Source organism: Molothrus ater, chromosome 6 (assembly GCF_012460135.2).
Source record: "Molothrus ater isolate BHLD 08-10-18 breed brown headed cowbird chromosome 6, BPBGC_Mater_1.1, whole genome shotgun sequence".
Taxonomy (NCBI): Eukaryota; Metazoa; Chordata; class Aves; order Passeriformes; family Icteridae; genus Molothrus; species Molothrus ater.
Window position 1 is genome coordinate 41,614,124 of NC_050483.2, and position 23,945 is coordinate 41,638,068.

Sequence of the window (23,945 nt, forward strand, 5' to 3'; positions counted from 1 at the left end):
CAGATACCAAAGTTCTCTCTCTTGACAACTTTACTGTCAGTTGCTAAGGTGTGAGATCAAGTGCTACACGCACTCAGCTTTGTGAGAAGTGGCAGAGCCTGGCAAGCAGAATCCTCCACAGCATTTGGATGAGTACCTGTGGAACTGGAGATAAGCAGCTGAGAGAACATGCCTTGCAGCTCCAGTAAAATTATACAGTTTTGCTGTCTCATAAGAAACTCATCACATTTATACAACAATTATGTAAGAGTACCTTGCTATTACTATTAGAGAAAAATCTAATCAAAGTAGAACACAATTGTAATACAAGAGATTAGGTTTAGAGGACTGGATGTAAACATCACATAAAAATGAAGAAAGGATGCTGGGAGCTGTCAAAGAGTGTATCTTGAAACAGTGTTGACAGTCACAGTTCTAGAATCAACTGAAAATTTTATGCTTTGGCTGTTCTGTGAGAAAGTCTTTGGTAATAGCACACAATACTGCTCTTATGTTTGTTGGGATTAAACATACCAGAGGCAAGCCTTGCTCTTCTAAAGTTATGCAACATTGTTAGGACAAAAAGTGTGACATACCAAAAGTGTGAAAAGGTATTAAATGAAAGTGAAGACATCAGAAGAAAAAATGCCTGAAACAAACAAACAAAAGCAAAAAAGCCCCAAAACCAGAACAAAAAAATAATCAAAGGGTCTTTGGATATCTTTCTCAGTGAAGGTAAGTGTTTCAGGCATTTGTAGATCTGCAAATCAGGAGCTTATTGACATGGTTATTCAAACCATAAATGAGTTAAAAATACTGCATTTTCTACTATTTATGCTATATTTATTGTAAATGTTGAAAGTGAATTGTTGTGAATTTTGGTCAAAATAGACAGTTTCAGTCATTTTCTCTTTGCAAGTCTTCATCTGTGTGTAGTCAGTCATGGAATGACAACTTGACTTGTCCAAATTGCAAGCATTTTTCTTTATCAGTGATTTTATGGAATCCCTAAATACACTCCTAAGTGTTTTAAGTTAATGTGAACTGTGGACAATAATGCCTGATCATATGGGTCAGTCTTACCAGACTTATGTGCTACAATTGAATGAATTTCCCAATTGTTATGCAAAGCATCCCAGTTACATCAGTTTAGCGTACAAGTCTTGACAGGACTCTCCAGGTTTTACAAAAATTTTCAGTTTGTGGTGGTGTAGTAGGTAGAAGCAGCTTTCATTCCTGTGCCCTGACACAATCAGATGCTAAGCAAAGGAGATCTGCTTGAATTTTAGCAAGCTGGGGAGGATGCTTGAAGAAAAGCCACCTTCTTAATAGATAGATTTGGCTGTTACAAACTTTTTATTCAGCTTGTAACTTCTCAGTTTCTCCTGGCTGCCCATGTAGTGCATATAAATCACCTATGTTTAGTCAAAATGTTGAAGCCTTTCTATTTGCTCTGGGTCATTTCAGCTGTAACTCATACCAGTGGCTCCTTCAGGTTGCAGAATTGCCTCTGAACTTTGTAGTGGTGCCTATCTACCTTTACTTTCCAAGTGTATTTCAAAGTGCTATCCTCAAACTTCTGCAGCTGTTAGATCCTGGCTTTTTAAGACTGTATCTCTTCCCTTAGGACATTGTGGCAGCTGATGACAGTGAAGGTGTCTGAGATTCTACTTCTGGGCTTGAATGCAAGGGATCTGTGGACACAGGATCTTCTGGCAATTGGGGTTTCATTTCTTCTCCTTGTCATATCACTAATTTTTGAGTTCTTTTGACTCGCAGATTCATCTTTGGTAACTTATTCTGCAAGCAGGCTTTCTCTGGGTGAAGAAGAGAGGCTTTGGGTGGGGTAGCAGAAGCTTTTCATTTTTCAGATAATTTTCTAGTTGATTGGGAAGTTCTAATACAAGTTTATATTGTACTTCTTCTCTTTCCTTATGAATTTTTGAACTACTTATGAATACAAGAGGTTTGGGCTGTGTTTACTGCTGAACAGACATTACTTTTAATTTTTGTCAGGGAGATCTCCCATTTTCTGTAGAGGCTAATGTAAGGCTGGCTGGCTGGCCTACAGCTCTAGTAAGTAGCTGAGGAAGGTTTAATAAGAAGCACAGCCATCTAGGGAACATCAGATGTCTTGAGTACTATTTACCACCCGCTCACTTGTATTGCTTGTAGAGTAGGCTGTTCTAGGAATTACTTTCTTTTAAACTTTCTTATGTTTCCTAGCTAATTTGCTCATTCCTGACAAGATTGGTACTCCTGGATCACAAAGATACTATAGATGGGGTTAATTTAGTTCCAGCAATACATAAGCTGAGGACAAGCTGGTGCTTGCAGATCTACATGGCCTCCCCCGAGCTGCATGTGTGCACTAAGTTTATGTTTACACCATTGCAAATAGTTGCTTTCCTAGTCAGGCTTTCTTAGCATGATAAAACTTGTGATTCCTCAGGAATCTTGCAGGGAAAGAGTCAGATACATAGAAAGGGAAGTGACACAGAGTCAATGAGAGAAATAATTTTTGAACCAGATTTCTCCTTGTTTTCCACAAAAACTGTCAGGGATTAGAGAGAAGTCAAGAAAGAGATAATTCAGATCAGTCAGCTCTGAAGAATGTACTGGAAACTCCCAACATGTTTATGAGTTATTTCTTTTCCATGATAGTTACAATGTTCCCTAAACATACCTTGAGGTTACCAGCCATTATCTGTGGAGAAAAATAACACTGATGGCACTAGAGAAATAAGCTACTTGTGCTTAGACTGATAAACAGCCATTTGCTTTTGATAAACACCCATTACAGAGAGGCATAATATTTTGTAAGATGTATCTAAATATTGCTGTAATGTAGGAAAAAACTGTTAATCTGTTATATCCAGAGAAGTATGAGTGTGAGGACTTCAGACTCTTCTGTTTCTCAGTTCTGTAATGCTTCTGTAAGAAAAAGAGAAATTCCTCTCATTTAGTCTATGGCTATTTAAGTGTAAAGCTCTTTGAGGTCATTTCTTCTTATATCTGTTATATATCTGTTGTGACAGGATAGTGTAAGGTGTCAGCTGGAAATAACTCTGGGTGTTTGTTCAGTTTTGCAAGTTTGAATACATTTTGAATGTTCCCAAGGGCTCTTGCAATCTGTTTGTAATGTTGAGGTTTTTCCCTCTAAGCCTTTAGAAATGCATCTTTTCCCTCTTATTATTTGATGCATTTAATTCTTTTGACAGGATAGGTGAGTGGAGAAAGTGGAAAGAAAATGGTAAAATAATTTGAAATTACAAGGTAATTGACAGATTCTGATAGTTGTTAACATGGAATATAATTGGTGGTGATTATTTTCTTAGCATTGGTATACTTAGGTGGTAGCTAGAAAGCAGTTTAAGCTGTTTAAGTGGCTAATATCAAGCTGATTCATATTTTGCATAGGATTGGCTCAGTGTCATTCCACATGAAAGTGTTAGTGAAAGCAGAGATTCTTATCCATATATTTTCAAGATATTCCTTTGTCCTAGTTACTGTCTGTATTTCTTTGCAAGAAATTCTTGACCTGTTTTTCCATGGTAAGACTATCTATGGTTAAGTTTCACAGATATCTAAGTTGTTCTGAATGCAGATATTGCGCCCAAATATTTCTGATATTTTAAAGGTTCATAATGAAATTAAAGCCTCTCTGAGCCTTGCCAATCTATAGTCATTTGCTGAGGGGCTTTACTGTTTCAGTCTGGTCTCTGTCATTTCTGAATGAGAGAGGCTGCAAGGCAGGACTTTTCTGGCCTGTTGTGGTTCTGTGTGTTACCCATTTGGACAGAAGGCATGCAAACACCAGAGAAGGAGGGGATGGAAGAGAAATTTTCAGAATCAGCACATGGGGAAAGTAAACTTTTTTGCTTTGCATCTCCCTACCATGCCTTCCCACACCCATGCACATGCTTCCTTTGCTTCAGAGTGGTGGCTGGCAGAAACCTTTGCTATGAAAGCCAGAGTGCTGCCCTCATGATACAATTTCACCACAAAGGCCAGTGACAAAAGGTGGTACCAGTCCTATTCCAAGAATTAGTTTAGCTGTAGGCTTTGCTCTCCTGAAACTGGATGTTAACTGAATATATGATGCATGCAGAGCAGGGGCTCTGGCCTAAAGCCAAAAAAGTGTTTATGTAATATTAGTGGCAATTTTGCAGCCAGACAGAAAGAATTATCTTTCCTTTAATGCATGTAAATTCTGGGCATAACAAAATAAATGCCTCCTGTGCTATCTGTGGTTATTTGCATAAATCATGTTATGTTAATGAAGAGGTTCATACTGTCAGGAAGGAAATTGAAAACTGCCACAAACAAAACCTTGGTAAGGAGATTCAGGCGTTCCTCTGCACAATCTTGCAGTCTGACATTAAAACTCATTCCATGTTTGTTCAGGGTGAGAAGGCTGCAGGAGAAATGTGTCTGTGTGCTTTTTTTTTTTTTTTTCTTTTAATTTTCCAGAGGAAAGCTGTCAGATCAGGTGCATGGATGATACAGCCCGTTTCCCTCTCTCTGGGAGCATATGGAGAAGTGGAGGTGTCCAGGCTTCCTCCTGCTGAGAGGCCCTGGGGATTGCTCTGTTCATGTCTAATGACTGTGACTGAGAAGGGCTTGAAGTGGATCACTGCTGTGATGAGAGGCACCCAGAGAGAATGGGGTTGACTTAGAATGGTTGCCTGTTCAGGGCAGACTTGATTTCCTCCTCTGTGTTGCTTTGCAAGGAGGAGCTTAGGAAGTGTTTTTGAATCTCTCACTATGAAGATAAAAAGAATCAAAATCAATTTGATAAGGGCAAACTTCCAACTGATAATTATATGCAAAATCTGCCTGTTTCCTTAGGGATCATTCTGTAAGGGATCATACTGTAAGCATCTCTACCATCTTAAGAATGCAGTCCAAAAGAATAACTGTGATGTGAAAGGCAGCTGCCATTAGTGTGTTCAGAGCATTGCTGCTCGTGGTACAGCAGAGGTGCTGGTCAGCTTCAGTTCACAGACCTGAGTTTATAGATACAGACTTGGGGTCAGTTGTTTTCATGTCTGATGCTAATAGTTTTTTCTATGTTGGTCAGTGCTTTATATTAATAAATATATGCAAATAGGGACATTAGTCTATAGGCTTTGCCTGAGGTTATTAATTTTATATGCATTTTTTTCTGAATAGGGGTTTTTCTCACAAATATTTTGTTTTTTCCAGGACTAGTATTGCTGCCAAGTACAACTAGATTAAGTGTTTTCATTTGAACAGTTTATTAGCTGAAATGTGCAGATTTATGTTGACTGCATCTATTTGTCAATTTAGTTTGAACTTGGCAAGTATTTCTGAAAAAGAAATGGGAAACATAAAAATATTATGACATTTAATATAAAAATATTTTGACTTTTCATTTTTCACAATGTCTCAATGTTTAACTTATTCAAAAATTATTTATATTCCCAGTCAGTGATGCCAAAAACATCTGGTTGCCAGTGAAATAAAATGTTTTCATAGTAAAACTTAGGTTGGAAAGTGGTCTCTGGAGGTCTGTGGTCCAACTCCCTGCATAAAGCAAGGCCAGCTTTTAAAAATATATTTGTCACTTTGAGATCTCCTTCTGTGACTGCAGCCTTTCAAAGGTGATTGAAGGTGGTCTTTCATGGCTGGCTCCCTCAGTTGTTTGGATGCAGCCTTTCTTTTCCCATGAATTTATTTATGTATGTCAGAAACTTTGGAGGCCTGACCTCACCATTGAATACCAGAGCAAAGAAGGCATAGTGTGAGTACTTCAGCCCTATTTAAATTTTAAAAAATCTCCATGCAAAACATTATTTGGGTTGCTTTTGCAGGGCAATTTTTGGTCCTAACCAAGGACGTTTTCTGATTGGCATGAAATGATTTTCTCTTTCTACTGCTGATGTTGCCAATTTGTTCAGTGAATCAAAAATGCCTCCTGTTATTTTATTTCCTGGATGTCAAATGTGATCTGTGCTGTGCAGTATTTCCATGGTCCAGTTCTTGTTCTGCAAACATGTGTTTGCTCATAGTATTAATATTCACCCTAATGGTGAAGTCTGACATACGTGCTAGCTCTGTTCTAGCAGTGAGCATTCTTCAGCAGATAATCAGATGTGGCTTACAGAAGAGAAAAGTCACAGAAAAGGAGCATTTTTCCATTGCATTTATTTAAATGTTGAAGGGATATTTCTTTGTGCTGGTGAGAGAGCAGACGTTCTTTGGGTAATTTTTGATTATTTGGCTATTGCTTATATTTGACTATAAATATAAAAGAGTACATTTGCTGATCCAGATGGTTGTCCTAGACTGGTGTTCTGATAGAAATAGTCTTTTAATTGTTCTTTGCATAAAACCATGTGTCTCTATTTGATACCTCATTAAAGGCAGCATTGGTATAAAACTAGAGGCTGTTTTGCTGTGTGATACTAGTGATGTTGAATGAGAAATTAGAAGTTCCTTAATTCCAATTCATCTCAGTAGTACTTGACACATTTTTTTTTATTCTGTACCTGTGTGAAATTGCGACAGTTACATTAAGGGATATTGAATGTGACCCAGTTGCCTGCAGGCTTGTACATATGGCTTGGTTTCTAGGTAAAACTTCAGCTACCAATTTGCTATTATGCATGCTTTGCATTAAACAAATGTTTATCAACTTTTAAAACTGGACTTGGGAGGGAATGAGAGATGACACATCTATAAATACATCCCTTCCTGTAAAATTGCTCTACCATTTATTGAGATTTTGAACTTATATACCAGTTCTTCTGATTTTCCAGACTGATGTGTTTTATAGCTTCCTTTCAGCACCTCTGAAAATCAAGCTGCCATTGAATTTGTGCACATGCATTTGTTAAAACTGAACTGCTGTCAGTTGGAGATACTGTTAATTAGTCTTTGCAATGAAAAAGGGTCAGAACTAGTTTCCATCTCTTCCTTAAAAAAAAGAGTAAATCAAAGAGGAAGTGAAGGGAACCCTGAGGCCTCTTCCTAGCAGGAGTTCAGCCCAGAGGTGGGGTTGTTGAACTATTGAGTGATAAACCCAGGCTGGTGACTGGGGATAATTGCTTGTCACTCAAGCAATTCAGGTTTCCAACAAGCCATCCAGTTCTTTGGATGGAAATGCTTCACTTGATAAAAGCTCACAAACCAGTAAGAGGCAGTAGTTTACAACCAGTAATCTAAAGCATTGAGTAGAAATACAGGCTAAACAAATTAAAAAAAGCAGAACAAACAAACCAAAAGAAAAATAAACAATGCCAAACTTGACCTGTGGTCCTAGTGTTACCCAGTGCATTGTTTTAGAAGACCATAGTGACATAAGGCTAATGTGACACTTGCAGATAAAAATATTTATTTTTATGAAAACCTGACTTCTGAAGAACATGTACTTTAAAGATTTAGACACAGGAGTCTTCTGAGGTCTAATCCTCATTCTACAGGCTTGGCTATTGCTTTGAATATTCCATCAAACCCTTACTTCACTACATCATTAATGTTCTTGAGGGTGTGATGAGCTAAATGATGGCATTTGTTTCTCCTGACTGATTCTGCAGTGATTCTTAATATATCATCCTGAAATGTCTTATCCTTTTGCATTTTAAAACAAAGCAAAAAAACCCAACACCTCCACCCAACCAAAACCCTTCTTGAGAGGAGTGCTTATTCCCCTTGAAATTGTGGGAACTATAGAGAGCTTAAAACTCATGTACTGTACAGTTGTGCCAGTCATTTGTATCATAGCCTGTATTAGAAGTCTGGTGCTGTCCTGGGAATCAAGTTTCTTCAACTGATTGACCCATGGGACTTACTGGTCTCTTCTACTTACTATGGTGGTTATCTTGCACTGACTGTAGAATGTGAAGATCCACATTTTAAAGAGAATCTGTAAGTGTTCTGCTGCTGTGATACTATTAAAATTATGTTTGCTGATGGTCTGGACTGAATAAATGCTGGTAGTTTTGCAGCATTTGTTCAGCATAGAATCTGAATGCTTTCTAAACATGCACAGGTTCATTCTCAATGTGCTCCTGTGAACAATAGAAATTAGAGAAATACTGGTTTGATGAGCATTGCAGCACACCAGCTGTTCACCAGCTAGAAATAGAGACATGTGGGAAGTAATATATTGGGAGAGAGCTGTGTAAAATCTACCCATCCTTGTAAAAAATTGCTACCTCCTTTTTTAACAGGCAGGTGGAGAGGGAGAAAAAAGCTGTGTAGAGGTTTTGTGGGCAGCACACAAATTAACCTTTTCTCAGAGGAAAAGGATGTCTTTTCAAATTTGCAATGGAAAACCAACCATGCTCATCTCTAAGCTTTCCATGGGAAATGGAAAGAGTTAGATGTTATAGAGCGATGTTTGTGACCAGCTTATGCCATTAATCAAATTCTACAGTTTTTACAACTTAGCCAGAGGTCAGCATTTATACTATTACTTGATAGTCAAGGAACCTTATTGCTTTGTCTTTGAAAGAGCTTGAGCTAATATGTAATCCCAATACAACTAGAGATTTATTTTTATTTCTTTAAAAAATTTTCCTGCTATTTTAAATGTGATGCACAAGGACTGATAAACCTTAATTGTAACCAAGATGGCTGATGAAGATGCACATGAATCAGCTGAGCTCAGGGTCCATCAAGTCACCACTTTCCTTCCTTGTGTTCAGCTTGTGGTTTGTACACTGATGTTGCTGTCAGAGCACTGGCCTTTTTAAAGTGATCATTAACTTTTCCCTGTCTTGGGAACCAAAAGAAAATCCCCAAATGCTGGTGGTACCTTTCCAGGAGTAAGTCTACTTCTTGTGGGAAGAGATCTGCTTTGTTTCTCTTTTCTCTTTCTCCTGGTATGTTGCTGCTTTAGGATGACTCCTTACAATCAATTAGCTGGTGTACTCCTATCTAATTTTAACAGTATTAGGATTACATGTAGATGTTATGAGAAGCATAGAGGATTTTTGTGAAGCTATACATATGAAATGGAGTGACTCAAGAGGTATGGCATCCCCTTGAGAAGAGGGATGGCATCAGTTTGGATCTGACACTGTTTGCTGTTGGGAGCACTGAGGACAGAGAGATTTGGATATGTTTAAAGTTATGTGCTTAACTTTATAATTCCCTCTTCTTCTCCCAGGGCATATTTTTCCTTTACATGCTCCTTAGCTGACATGAAAGCTGTGACTTTTAAAATCTGAATTTCAAAGGAGTTCTCGATATTTGCCTCAGATGTCATCTTTATCTGTAAATCCTCAACTATCTTTGAGTCTGCACATCTGATCCCTCAGCTTTCCAGAAGCCTGTGATCCTTCCTTGATAGCTCCTTAAGCTAAATAAGGAGGCTCTTGCCTGTAGGTCTACATACCACTTGTCTTTCGCATCTGGGTTTCTCAGTTTAGGTAGAAAGGAAGCAGTCAGTGCAATCAGGAGACTGAAGATTGGTGGTGTCTGTAAAGCACCTGAGGAAGATTTTCATCAGTGGATACTGATCTTGTTACTATCACTGAGGTGGGTTTCTGCTAGCAGGGTCCCAGTTCTTTTGGAAGAATGCGTTATGACTAGTGCTAAAAGGTTTTTGGAAATAGAAGGGTTAAGTGTCATTAAAAAAATTATTTGCAGCTAGACAAGAGAGTCCAAGGTTTTGCTGGCAACACAACTCTTTCCACATTCTGCCTCTAAAAAATTTGAGATTGCTTTAGTGTTGTAGTGACCTGGATAAATAAAGAATTCTACAAATACTGAGAAGAAAATCAAAAGCTTAGAGGATGGCAGCTCTTAACTTGTAGTTCAAGGAGAGAAAGGATAAGGGGGCATTTGGAGAGAGTCTTCTATGTCTCTACCCCTTGTATAGGTAGATTCAGTAGAACTTCCCCATGAAGTGTTTTTATTGGATTGCACTTGTTTTCTGCTATGTAACCTGGAAATGTGGTTTATCTAAATAGGTAAAAAACATACCAATGCTGTAGTTATTAAATATCAGGAAAAATTTCAGTCACGATAGTGTCATCTGTGTTGCTATATGGTCACTGTCTTGTGCTAACCATTCCTATTTAAGAAATGAGAGAATACTCAATGACTCTTCAAAAAGTAACAGCAGCTGAGGTCTCTATTCTGTTCCCTATGAAAGCCACTCTTTGAGGTGGGTAAGCTTTTAAATGCCTTTAGCATTAAACACTCCAGTCTGCTCTCCTGATCCCTCAGCTTTCCAGAAGCATTTGATCCTTCCTCAATAGCTCCTTAAGTGAAATAAAAAGACTCTTCCATATTAGGTCCAAGTTCCACTTACCATCCTTCTCTCAGTAGTTTCTCACTTCAGGCAGGGAGGACCAATATGCATTACTAGTGATGCACACATAGCTTGCCTTATCTGAAATATCTGAACACCAAGGATCTCCACTTGCAAATTTTGGTTGCTGTTTGTTCTTATTAATGGTATGATTTCTATGCCCTTTGATGTTCCCCCCATCAATATACCTGGGGTTCCCAGTAGGCTTTTACATATGGGTTAATATGCAAGTTAAAAAACTCCAAAGATCATAAAAAAGAGTGACACCCTTCAGAATGGAGGTAGTAAAAAGAGAGCTAAAGGGCATATGCAGTGTTTTGTACGCCCTGCGGAAGACTGGAATCCTGCTGGCTCTGTGATCTGTTAGACATAATTTCTGTGATGCTGTTATTGCTCTTAGAGGGCGGGTGAAGCTAGTTCATGTCATACTCCTAGGAGCAATGAAGGTGTAACTCTGTGTGCCTTTGTAACACCTCAGGTCCCCAGGGAAAGGTACTTTAATTGAGAGAATTGTTTAGGCTCTTTGAACATGTGATGATGTTGTTCTTTGCCCTCCATATCTGGATAAAGATGTGTTAGTACCAGGACTGGCTTCTGTTCTAATGCTATGCTGTTGGTGAGGATTGTGCAGTATGTTCTAAAGATCATTAAAAAAAACAAAAAAACCTTTAATGCAATATTTGGGACTGGAGCTTCGAGGAGCTTTTTGTTTCTCTGACTCAGCTTTGTTTCTCTGTTCAACTGCTACATGTGCCTTTGGGAAGAGGAGACCCTTTCTTTGGTATTATTTTCTGTGTTCTGAAAGAGGGGGACAAAGATGCTATCCTGTTGTTAGGAAATGTTCTCAGATCCTTTTCTGAAAGACACATGTGCAATTACCATAAGATGCTGTATTGCCATGTACTGTTTGATTTATCCATCTTCCTGATCTCCTTGCTTTGCAGATTTAGATGAGAAGTTGCTACTATAATGCTTTTAAAAGGCACAAAACCTCCCCTCTACATTAGGAATCATATAATTCCAAAATTCAAATAATCTTTTCAAATTAAGTAATAGAGGTAATTAGAACATGGAAACACTCACTAAATGTTATTAAATGATAGGAGCTTTTCCAGCCTGCTCCTTCCCGTTACTTAGTAACATAGCAAAAGCAAAGACCTTTGAGAAGGGGTGTGAGGGAAAGGGGTCAATTCTTGGTTTAAATACTCATACATTTGATGCATAATTTTCCCCTCTGCTTGGTTTGAATCTCATCCAGGCACTTAACAGTCAAATTATTTCATTGCTGCTATATGTGTCTCTGTATAATGAATATGGCTCACTCCAGTTGTCTCAGCTTCATCACCAGTATCTTTTTCTCACTATCATCATGATAAATTCACTTGCTTTGTAGCATTTATGGAGAGATTTGAAACTAAACAGGAAGAGAAACTTTAGTAGTCTTACTGTTGGTAACATATTCTATCTATGCTTCCAGTAAGGTACATCAGTGGGATTAGTGTGAAGCTGTTTGGGTTTGGTATCTCTATTATTGTATCTACACAGGAATAAAGAGAAGAATTAAATCTCCAGCTTTTTCACTCCTGCATCTTGCTTTGATTTTACTGCATCACTGGAAAGCTAATAAAATGTAAAGCTTCCTTTAAATAGAATGTCTTCTCCTCTTTATTACTGTTGTGGTGTGCTAAAGTCTATGCATAATTGTTGCTATAGTGGTTACTTTAAAACTCTCACAGTAAAACTTCATGAGGTTCTGCATATTTGTAATTTCTGCATATACTCATTTCTTGGATGGCAAATTACACCCATTAAGCAAATATACCTGAAATCAATGGGTAGTTGCTATTATGGAAGCAAAACTGGGTTGAAGTTCTAGAGTTATTTTATTAATTGCTAGGGTGGAGTGATCTTCAAAGCAAAATATATCAGCGGGTGAAACTCTGGAAAGCAGCATAGAGTACTGTAACTCCTTTGTTCTCACGTAGCACTGTCTGAGCAGCAGCTTCAGTGAATGTGGCTTCCCTCTAGTGGTGCTCCCTGCGGTGGATGTGCTCCTGTGATTGCCTGGTGCCCCAGTTACACCAGGAGTAGTCTTGAGCTTTGCTCTGTGAAAATTTCATATGTACAAGTAATTCCTTAGGCAAGTTGTAGATGAGTGACAATATAGCAGCTTCTATATTCCTTGGTATAGCAACACTGAAGCTTTTGTTGCCCTGATCTGTTAGGGACAGCAGTTTAAGGCGTTAGGCAAATGTGAAGTGATTCATATGACAGCCTTATCTGAAAACAAACATAGAGTCAGTGCGACTGAAATCACTTTGAAGTTAGTTTAATTAAACTCTTGTAATTCTTAATTTTAAAAGCATGAATACTTGAGGGTATTTTACATGCTTCCGTGTCCCTTTTTGACCTCCTCCCTGATTGTAAATATAAAATAAAATCCCTTTCTTTAAAAGTGGAAAAAACTCACTCAATAAAAATGGGAAACGATCTAGTACCATTAAAAATTAAGATTATCTTGAATAGATAATAATTCTTAATTTTTTTTAAACAGTGGATTTTTTTTTTCATTTAGCTTGAAGTTGAAATATTTTGGATGTTTTCTAAGTCAGAATAAAATTATTTTTGGATGAGATGAAATTTCCTTTCATTAAAATTTCTATTTAAACCCTTTTGAGGGGATCAGGTTTCTATTAAGATGAACACTTTTCTGTTAAAAAATTATTTTGCATTTGATATACAATGTAGTGTCTAAGGCATTAAAATTCAGCAGCAGTGAAATTGAAGTAAACAAGGAGCATAACCTACTACCTTTGATGGAAAAACCTCCATATAAATACAGTTGTGCCATGTGTGACCTGTATGATATATGAAATCAAATTATCTCCCTGTTCTTAATCACAAGTTATAGTCATGTCATCTGAAAGACACGCAACTTAATTTCTGCACTAAGTTTTGTTTCAGAGCCTTATGAAAAAGCTGCAGCTGTGTTGAATGCTGCCTGAATCTGTGCTGAACCCTATTACAGATATTGGCCAGGGTGTCTGCAGTGAAAATCACAGTTATTCAGTATGGTGAGATATGTATTTATAGCAAAAGCAAGGAACTATGTTGTGCTTTGTTGGGATTGGTTTTGGTTGGCTTTTTTTTATTTTTTAATAAGGGGTTTAAAAAATTAAAATAGATTGTATACAAAATAATTACCTAGCTTAATTTTTTCATGTTTATATGGAGATGGGGGGGTATGTTTGAGAGATCTAGTAGGGTGGTCTTGCTAGTTTTCAGTTAGTTGCTGAGCTAATTCCCTGCACTTGGTTAGTCTGGGTGTTTCAGGGAATTCTCACTTGCACTTGTGAAGCTAATTGACTCTTTGGATGTTTAAAGGGCTTTGTGTATATGCTTTTTACTGCTGAATGGATGTCAATAATTAAATTTTGCTTCTGGGTAGGCTGATGTAAATCATCTCAACTTTATTGACTTTTCACAGTAAAGCCACTGTGTAAAGCTGTAAACATAAAAGTTTTTAGCATGCCTCACAGGAAGGTTGCTTCTTAAGTGCATGCTATGTTTGTTTAAACCTGTGGGGTAGTACATGGACATGATCCTGCTCCTTGAGGAAATGGAAAGACTGCTGCAGGTAAGGTCCCCAGTGGAGATACTGAATTATCTGTAGGGGGTGTGCAACTGCTTATTCCCTGTTGGCAGCCAACATTTTCTTGAAAAGAGGAATTCTAAAGCCTGTATATGAGCAAAACAAGTGTGTGTGTATGAGAATATAGGTTGATTTGACTGGGTTATCTAGATAAATGTCTGCAAGGTACAGTCTGGGGTTGCCACTTGTTTCTTAGCAATTAACAATGCTCCTGGTGTTGAAAAGCAAATCCTGGTCAAAGAAAAGAATGTCCTAAAACACTTTGTCCATACTAGTGCTGCCTGAAAGAAACAAGAAAATTTACACTAGTGGTTTATATTTAACCAAGATTGAGAATTACTGAAGATTTTCAGAGCAGCTGCCAGGTCTGCTTTTGAGCCATTCTTGTGTTTTGATATTTGACCTATGCTTTGTATGAACTTAGTGCACTTCAGGAAGCCACAAAGGTGTGTGAAAAATTGCCAGCATCTTTGTCCTTGCACCCATTTCTTCCTTTTTTGAGGTCTTGTGATTCATTGACATGTTTCACAATCTCTGTGCACACATTTTATACAGCAAACCACAACTTCTCAGGTCATTATTTAAAGGTGGAAGTAAAAACAGCCAATGCCCCTCCTCCATCACAAATGGAAAAAAAGGGGGGGCAGGGTGGCAAAGAAACTTCCCCTTCCCAGCCCCTCCTTTCCTTGGAATGCTAATGGCATTCTGACAGGATGTTTCCCCTGTATAAAAGAGACACAAAGATTCATCTTTCTACTGAAAAAATCTGAGGTGATAGCTAAGGATTTTAGTGAAAAATTAAAAGCAGAGAAAACCTTATCATTACCAAGGGTTTTCTTTGAAAAGCGTTAGTATCACTGTGGAATTATTTATCATTGTAGTTGTACTGAGGGAAGCACCTTGTCCATTCTCACCAATATGGCAGTGTCCCTTCTGTTCAGCTCTTGTGGTGCTCTGCAGACTTCAGTGTTCCACTTCTGTAGAGTTGGATTGGATATGCAATGATAAAGATAGCCTGGTTTCATGCAAGCCATATTAATCTTATAAATGGATCAGATTATGACAGCCTGCACCAAAGTAAAAGCACACTTTGATCCACCTGTGAGAAACTGCAGAGGGGATTAACCCTCTTTCTACTTTATCTCACAGAGGAAATCTCCATGTGCTGTTAGCCACTGAGGGTGAATAAGAAATGCATTTTTAGAGGTATTGTCAAAACTGCATTCCTCTGACCAGTTGTTTGTTCTGAACCAAGTGAGTTCTTGGGGAGCACATGGAAAGCAACTCAGCGTTTTTAGAAGTCATGATCTCTTTTTAAATCTTTATACTTTGGCATGTGTTTTCTTGGCACTTTTATATAGGTTATTTGAGCCAAGCTATTAATTAGCAGCAGTGCACCTTTGATACAGAGGTTATGTTTGGGACACTCTGGGCAGATTGGATGGAGTTCTTCCATGTTTGAAAGCATATACTAATTTTTTTTGTATGAACAGTATGCCTAAAAGTTTGAGTAGATGTTGAAGGATTCATTTGAGAATGAGGAGGAGTCACTGTGGCTGAATCAAGTAATATTTGCTCAAGAAGCCTGAACTGCAGCTGAAGTCCACAATTTGGGGATGGCTGAGAGACAGTTATTTTTGCTTCTGATTAAGTAGTATTTGCTACTGCAAAGCATAAAGGGACTATTCACTAGCCTGCCTCATTTGGGTTGGAAAATGAAACATGGTGATCAATGCCATATGATACACAGACCCTCAGACAGGATTAGGAAAGGGGATGGAATGACCAAGATGATCAGAGACACCAACGGAGTGAGGATCTGTCAGCTTAACTATTATATTGTTGCAGCAGTAAAAACTTTCTTGTTCTGTTTACTGTTATGTTGTCCTTTACTCTTTTCATGCATAAAAAGACAAAGATTGTTGAAATTACCTAATGCCCAGTGGCCCAAAGTATTACAAATAGAAAATGTTTCCAGGTGAGCCGTTCATTGCTGCAAGAGTTCCTTGTTTGCCTTTTCTTGTCTTTTATCGTTAAAGATTGTTATACAAAGGGAACATACAAATCTCTAGATTTCTTTCTCTGTCCATTTGATCTTCTGTTTTGCTTCCTCATATGTTTGTTGTCCTTTCTGAAGGATGATGTAGGTGCAGATAGCTTGAAAGGAGGAAAACCCATAAAACTGCAAAACATAAGACTACAGAAATGCCTGTCAGGAGATTGTTCTTAGGGACAGCGATATGGTGCAGGAACACGTGGCTCATTTCCTTTCTATTCTCCCCAGCATAAGCAACTGTTGGATTAGGAATCTTCAAGGCCTTGTTTAAAAATTGATCACACATAAATGTCTGTATAGTAATGGCACATGTAGTAATCATGCTCAATGAAATGAATTTTTGTATCCAGATGTGAAAGTCCCTGCATACACAGTTCTTGGACCTACTTAGAATTCAATGGAAGCTTATACAAAGAACAGCAATTTATTTGCATGCTCTCCATTGAAAAATGGGGACACAATTTTGCTGGTTTTCAGGTCAGCCCTCTACTGCATAAATGTCTTGAAAACATTTGAAAATAAGCCAGTTTGAATAGAGTAATATAACGTTTGTTTAATGCTTTCTTTAAAGATCAGACATGTTTGGTTTGAAAAACTTGTCTGAATGCTCTTAAGCATGCTTAAGTATTGAATTTTTGTATATAGTGTTATCTGGGTAACCCTACTAAAAGAAGCCAATGCCTATTTTTGCAAAAGAGAGGGTGGTAAGTGAACAAAAGTATTAAAACTTTTTTTTTTTGTTTCTACTGATCAAATATTAAATTGGCTGATGAAGACATGAACTTAAATAATAAAGTAATTAATATCTGCAGTGCTTAATTTTCAAATTTTTAGCCCAAGCTATTAACCAATTGCTTCTAAGTAGATGTCACGGTTTGACACTGGCACAATGCCAGTGCCTCCATGAGAATACTCTCTCCCTGGTTTCTGCTGTGAGATATGACCAGGAAGAAGCAAAGCAGGCTCCCAGTTAGGAAAAAAAATAATCATTAACTAAACTACAAGGAAAAGGGAGAAAAAAAAAGAAATACACAAGGAAAATGAAAACTTCACAAATACATCTCCTCCTCCTCCCCACCAAATTCCCAATACAATACATCCCCCAAATCCTGACTCTCGGTCCGGCACCACCCTTCAGAATACTCAATCCTCAGTTCATCAAGAGGAGAAGCAGTCCTTCTTGTGCCAATGGTGACCACTTCCTTTCATGTCCAGCACTCTCACCACTGAACACGGACCACGAGCTGCTTCTAGGGTCGACTTTTAAGGATGCTTCATCCTACTCCAAAAAGGCACAGTCTCAACTTTGGGACATCTTTTTCACCCCCTGGGGCCGAGGGGTACCCACACCGAACCCTCTTGGTTCTGAGGCATTGCCTCCCCCTAGATGCAATCCCAGTATCACAAGGAACGTGGTTCTGTCCATGGCTACACAAAAAGAGTCCAGCAAAAGCCACTCCATCATCTTTTCCCACTAAGATTCTTCTCTATTCTTCCAACATCTCTCACTTGCCCAAACCTCTCTCACACTTCCCCATTTCCTTCTTCATCTTCCTCTCTATCTCTCTTCTAGGAGAGGTAAATGTTCTGTATAGTTTTCATTGTCCGAAAAGGGGTTAAAAGCTCCTACAAGTGGCCGGCTGCAGGCTGCACCCCCTGCCTTCTTCTCCGTCCCAGCCGTGCTGCCGGCACAGGCCCATGTTTATCCAGTTTCAAGGTTACAGTCCCAGGCACTGGCTCTCTCTCTCTCTCTCTCTCTCTCTCTCTCTCTCGCTCTCGCTCTCTCTCTCTCTCTCTCTCTCTCTGTCTCCCGTGGGCGGCTGCCCGATGGCTCCCGGTGTCTCTCTTTCTCTCTTCCACCCTTCCACCCCCGGGCTCAGGCCTACCTCTCCCGGCCACATGGCTTTTCCCTCCCCCTGCCCAGCCAGCAGCTGGGCCGGGGCAGAGACCCGAACTCTTTCCCGCCTTCCCACCGGAAACCCAAGAGAGCCTCCCATGGGAGAGCCCTGCTTTTAACCCCGTGCTCTCAGAGGCGGATCCAATGTCCCAATGGCCACATTAGGTGCCAATAGTAAAATCTGAGCACCAATTGGCCTGACCACAGCATCCCAGAAAACATATTTCCTGTCAAACCACCACAGTAGACAACCTTATTCATTTGGAAAATGTGGGAATGCTGCAATTTTCTATTTATTTATTTGTGAATTGGTTAAGCTACATTTTCTTAGAATATATTCATATAACTTCTGTTGGTGTCGCAGTTTTGTTTTGAAAGTGTTACAGTGGCCATCAAGACAAGCCAAAGCCTAGACTGTTTTAGTTGATCCCTGTTTTGTCAGGCTAGGGTTGAAAAATGAGGACTAGAAGAACAGCAACTGAGTTACTCAACCATGCTGAACACAGAGCTCTTGGATAGAAAGCATTGCATTGTCAATGAGCAGACTCCAGCACACCTGACTATTTATTTCTCTTGGCTGAGCCCTCCAGAGCTCTAAGGGGTATGTGGAAAAAATTGGGTTTTTTAGAAAGCACTTGCCATCCCTTCCCCCTTTCCCCTGCTTCCAGACGGCATTATATAAACACACAGTTCCAGGTGACTTCCTTCATCTTCCTACCTGGGAAGTGGCTGTGTAGAACTATAGTAACTGATGCTGTATATTTTGATGAAGATAATAATTTTGCTGTCTATCCAGAGAGACCTATAATTTTGTGAATTATGCTTTGGGATAAAATGTACTTACTGATGTAAATCTAGCATAACTTTCTTGGACTCTTCTTTTTCTTGTCTAGTGCCAAAAAACTTAAACTTTATGGCCATGATTTAGCTGCCTTGTTTAGCTGGATGTACATGTGTGGTATGTGACTTTGGCACATGGATGAGGGACAGCAGAAGTTATGGGTTTCTCCTGCTAAGTAAATATTCTCTGTAACTTCAATATGTGACTCCCCATCCTTTTAATCCAAGAATGACACTTATCTTTCAGGACACTAGAAAAACATTTTTTTCATCTTAGTTTATGGTAAAATTGGCTGGCAATGGTCTTTATTTGAAAAAAGTATTAATCTCTTTTTTTATTAGCATGAACTGCATGATTTTTTCAAAAAGAGTAATGGAACTTTTATTTTGCGTTGGTCTTCTTCTGAAGAATTCCTGTACTACAGATAGATTCCTAGCTGAATGAGACACCACCTTCTTTGCCCATGTTCCTTCTTTGGTGAGAAGAAATTACAGTAAAGCTACTCATTAGGCACTGTGCATCCTGGGGCTGTGGACTATCTGACGTGAGTTTTACCAGTGCAGTATGATGAGCTGTAGCAGTGCCTCCTTTTCCCTATCCTACCTCTGTTAATATGTTCAATATCTCTCATTGGGTTTTTTTTCTTGGGTTTCCCTTTTGCCAGTTTGGGCAGTGGGTCCAGACCAATGTGCAACAAGTTTGGCTATGCTAATTCTACATTTTCTGGTATACTTGGATCAAAACCCTCCACTTTAATACTATACTGAAATGAGGATAGATGCTTTTAATTTAGCACACACCATTATTCAATTTTACTTGCCATTTGACAGGAGTGAGATGTTCCGGTCCTGTAATCTGAACAATTAATTTTTTAAGTAATTGCCTGTCAACTGTGATGGGTGAGCAAAACTAGACAAATATACGTAGCACTAGTGCTGTTTCCCCAGGAGCATTGTTTGCAAGGGCAACTATGGCATAACCTTTTGGAGAAGACGGGGCTCCTCTTTCTCTTTTGACTGCAATCCAAGGGGTGAAGTAAGCACCTCAAACCTAGGCTGCTTTGCCAAAGAACTTAAAGCAATCAGCAAGGTTGGTGAATGGTTTTCTTTGAAATTCTAACTTTTTAAAAAAATTATTTATAAAGGTGGGGTATGAAGTTCTTTGAGGGTTTTTTTATTGCTGTCTTGGGGGGTTTCTGGAGTTTTTGTTTTTAGTTTTTTTTTTTTTTGAGACTGAAACCAACCTGGTGTTTGATACTGAAGTGTTGAAAGACCAGTGTGTTTAACTTTGAAAAGAATCCCAAGTACCTTGGGGATGTTGTAAATCCAGATTCTTAGGAGAGCAAAATGCCACTGTAATGGATCCCTTTTGAGACATTTCAGTCATCAATTTGTTTTCCTATTACTGTAGTGTGCTGTGCAGTGTGATGTTTGGAAATTAGTACCACAGCACAAGAGAGATTTCTACCCATTTTTAATGTGTGTGACTTTAGGGCTCTGTGGAGGGAGGCACCTGACTGAGTGGAAGGGTTTGCGATTCCCTGAGCTGGGAATGTGTAGGTGTGAGGGTTGATTCGAGGCTGTCATATACCTGTACACTCTACTGGTCTGTATCACACCAAGTTGATTTTCATGACTTTTCCCATTGAGAAAGTACTAAAGCAATTGTGGGTCTGGCTTTAACTGCTGCACCTATCACCCTTCCCAGGCAAGGGACCTGAAACTCTTTATGCTGGGCAGAAACTCAATGACAATGAGTGGCACACTGTCCGGGTGGTGCGGCGAGGAAAGAGCCTCAAGCTGATCGTGGATGATGATGTTGCTGAGGGTAAGTGTGATGCATCAGTGTTTTTTGATCACTGTGTCTCTGTTGCTAGTCTTTGCCATTATGCTCCTTCTCTCTGTTCTTCTGGGTATCTCTCCCCCCACCCCTTCCTGTTAGCACTCATGTATTATTTAGTGTTACAATGTTGAAAATGAATGTTCAGGTCTCAGAGACTCAGCCAGCACCAGAAACTTCTGTGACAACTGTAATGACCTGAGATATGGGTTTAGGAGACAGATAAGCTTGTACTTATCTCAGACTGTAGAGGGTTCAGCAGAACTTTCTCTTGGTCCAGGTAGACTGAACACACTCCATTCCTGAGTTGCACGTGTGATGGTTTCCAATGCTGTGGAATCAAGACCAAGGCTCTCTGGACTGTTCCTCTGCACAAACTTTTCCTTGATGATAAACCTGCATGAAGTACATGTGTTACAGAGCACAGATTTATGTCTCTGCTGCTCATTTTTAGTTTTTCTTCCATTTTTAAAATTTTTATTTTATATTTTGTAGTTTGGGCATTATAGGTTATTTCCTTTATGTTTTTTTAGTTTCCCAAGTTCTTGTGTGCATGGTTCAGAGCCATCCAGAAGAAAAAGCAAGCAAAGATGTTTATTCTCAGCTTTGGTTTAGAGTTTAGGGAGGATCCTGACTCGGCAAAGTGTGTCAGTCCTTTTTTTAAAATTATTTTATTTTTTAAATTATTTTCTGAATTTTCAGACAGCTTTTTGAGCTCCTACTTCTTGTTGCAGAGAAATGTAGTTGAAGGGAGGAAAGAAAAGATCAGTCAGGAAAGTTGGTGTGTCCCAGGTTAAGATTTGCATTGAAATTATCAAAGTACTCCAGATTGATCCTTTTTTAATTGCAGAATTTTAAGAGATTATACTTTTCAGGTCCATTTCCCCATGACTGCAAGAGCCAGAATCCTATTTTTCTTTTCTTTTGAAGATCTAAAATTCTCATATTTGTCTATAACTTTAGGAACTGGGCTTTTGAGAAAAACATCAGCCTTTTGGAGGCTGATGATAATAAAACAACACCAACAAACAACAAAAACTAAAACAAACAAAAACCCAAACCAAACCAAAACTGGGAACCCTGCATGCAAAACTGATGCAGGTATAATTGTTAGTTTACACCCATGCTGGTTTGCCAAAAAGCTGAAATCCTCTTATCTGAGTAGCTTCGACTCAGAATGCAACTAGGAGTAATGGCTGCCACATAGTGCTGGAACACTGTAACCTATCTCTGAAAAAAACTATTTTTCTTCTGTATGAATGTGAATTATTTTAAATATTGTGGTAATTTAGATAATTTGGAAAGCCAGGAGTCAGAAATCTGAAATATGCTCAAAGAAGTTGGCTTACAGGAAAATGGTTTGAAATAAGTTTTCTCTCTGAAGTAAATATGTACAGTCCTATATAGGCTGTGATTTTGCAGGAGAGAACAAGGAACATGCAAGAAAAATAATTCCCTCTCTCGTTGAAATTCAGCCTTGGTAGTGGCTTGGTCAAAATTAGCTCATAGGAAAAATGAATTTTATTTAGGAAGGAACTTAAAAGAAACGCTTCATCCCGATTACTTCTAAATTTGAGAACAATTCTTCTGGATGTGCTTTTTTAGGAAGCACCACGGGGTGGCACTCTCTGCATTACCGAACCGATCCCCCAAAGCCATCTGTTCTTTAAGTCTTTTTCACGAAGCTGAGTTTATAAATAATAATGATAGAATCCTGTACTAAAATAGGATACGCATATGTACATGTATATGAATTACATAATTAAAGATGCATTACAGCTAAAAATATCTGTTAAAAGAATGCCATCATGGCAAAGTCAGAAGTCAGAAAAGCCAGAGTTAAGATTTTTTGTGCAATCTGCATCCCACTTCCTTGGGCAGATGATAACAGTCTTCAGTGGTGTGGTCACATAGATTTTTCCACAGGATTCTTGCTGTCTTAAGCATAGATCAGAAATCTAAATTAGGCCCCCAGTAAAAATAAACAGCCTATCTGATTTCTGTTTTCTTATTGCTTGTTTGGAACAACGCACACCAGCTGAATTTTGCTCTAAATTTAGATTATTTTTTTAAAATTTTAAAGTTTTTTTATTTTGTGTGTGTGTGTTTTAGGCTACTCATCAACGTGTTTGTACAGAACTAAAAAGCTTTACTGGATTTATTCTCATGTCCATGTTACGTGAAGTGAGTGGGCATCTTTTTCCCATTTTACAGGTTTGGGAACAGCCAGATTATAGTTGGATGTATTTGGTACAAAATTGCTGTGTTCTTTTAGTAATTTCCATCAGAAAGATTCAGCATGTCTGTAAATTAGTTGAACCCTGCCCCTTGGGGAATTAGATGTAGACAATTAATGACCACCTATGAAAAATTTGTAATGAAGTGTCTGACTTGGTTTCCTGTAGAGCATCCAAGGCAGAGACAGAATCCAATTTTGGACAGCATTTTACTGTTTAATGCAAAGGTTCACAAAACCTTTGTCCCACATTCCTCCTGACCTCAGAACAGATGTCAGAACATCAGTGGTAAATGAGACACAAATACAGCAGATATATTCCTCTCTGTGGCATCTTCCTAGCACCCAAATACCACAGTGGAGGCTGGAATTTTTTCTGTCTGCTACCACTTGAAATAGAGAGCTTCTGATTGCTGTAGTAGGTACAGTACTCTATAGAGCACAGTGGGGAACTAGAGGTGAAATCTGCAGGTGGGGCTGATAGCTAATGAGATCAGAAAATCCTGGATTGCACTCCATGACTTCCTGGGCAATTACATCTCTGTCCTGATTCTGATCTTGTATTGCCATGTCCTTTGCAGCTTTTCACTGAACTACTCCTGACTTTCTACAGTACTGCCTCTAGCACTATTTTTTTTTTATTAACCCAGCTCCAGTTTTCTCATTTTTCACCTTTTCTAAGATTCTGGTCTCACTTTCTCCAAACTCCCTCACTCCATTTTTAATGCCCCCTATATTTGGGCTCCCTGTCACAGTGTACTCCGGATTCCCCAGTCTTAGCTTTTTTCCCCTACTCAGGCCACAATTGCCTTATATTTTTTTAAGTGTAAAAGAAAAAGGCAGGAGTTTTCTTGCCTTTGAGAACTGACATCTCTTAATTTTATTCTTCTAATTTTTTGAAGTTAAAAAAAACAGGCTTTTTTTTTAAGTGACTTTTATAATTTTAAGAAAATACACTTCTGGTTTGGAAAAATCATAAATTTTATAACACTGAAATCGAAACTCTAAGAATCACAGTAGTGGAAGTGAGAAAGCTGTCTAAACAAATTTCCCCATGTACAGTTTCAATTTCTGGAAACTTCAATTTTTCAAACTAAAATAATATTATTCTGGTAAAGAACTGTTTCTGACACTTGAATTTTTAAATAGTCAGAAAT

The 23,945-nt window shown here is 38.6% G+C and overlaps 1 protein-coding gene and 1 long non-coding RNA gene across 19 annotated transcripts in view; one reads left to right on the forward strand and one right to left on the reverse strand.

Moving 5' to 3' along the window:
• The window catches only part of NRXN3 (neurexin 3), a 966,298-nt gene that overhangs the window by 402,332 nt on the left and 540,021 nt on the right, over positions 1–23,945 (forward strand). For all 18 annotated transcript variants that reach the window (XR_008508436.1, XR_008508437.1, XM_054515101.1 and 15 more), the window contains one exon: positions 20,421–20,540. Coding sequence is in view for 16 of the 18 variants with exons in the window: in XM_054515101.1 (XP_054371076.1) it covers positions 20,421–20,540 (120 nt within the window). In the remaining 2 variants the exon portion in view is untranslated. The remainder of the gene's footprint in view (positions 1–20,420; positions 20,541–23,945) is intronic.
• LOC118686934 (uncharacterized) overlaps positions 20,786–23,945 on the reverse strand; it is a 190,291-nt gene continuing 187,131 nt past the window's right edge. Inside the window, exon 4 of the long non-coding RNA XR_008508438.1 lies at positions 20,786–20,948. This is a non-coding gene — a long non-coding RNA (uncharacterized LOC118686934). The remainder of the gene's footprint in view (positions 20,949–23,945) is intronic.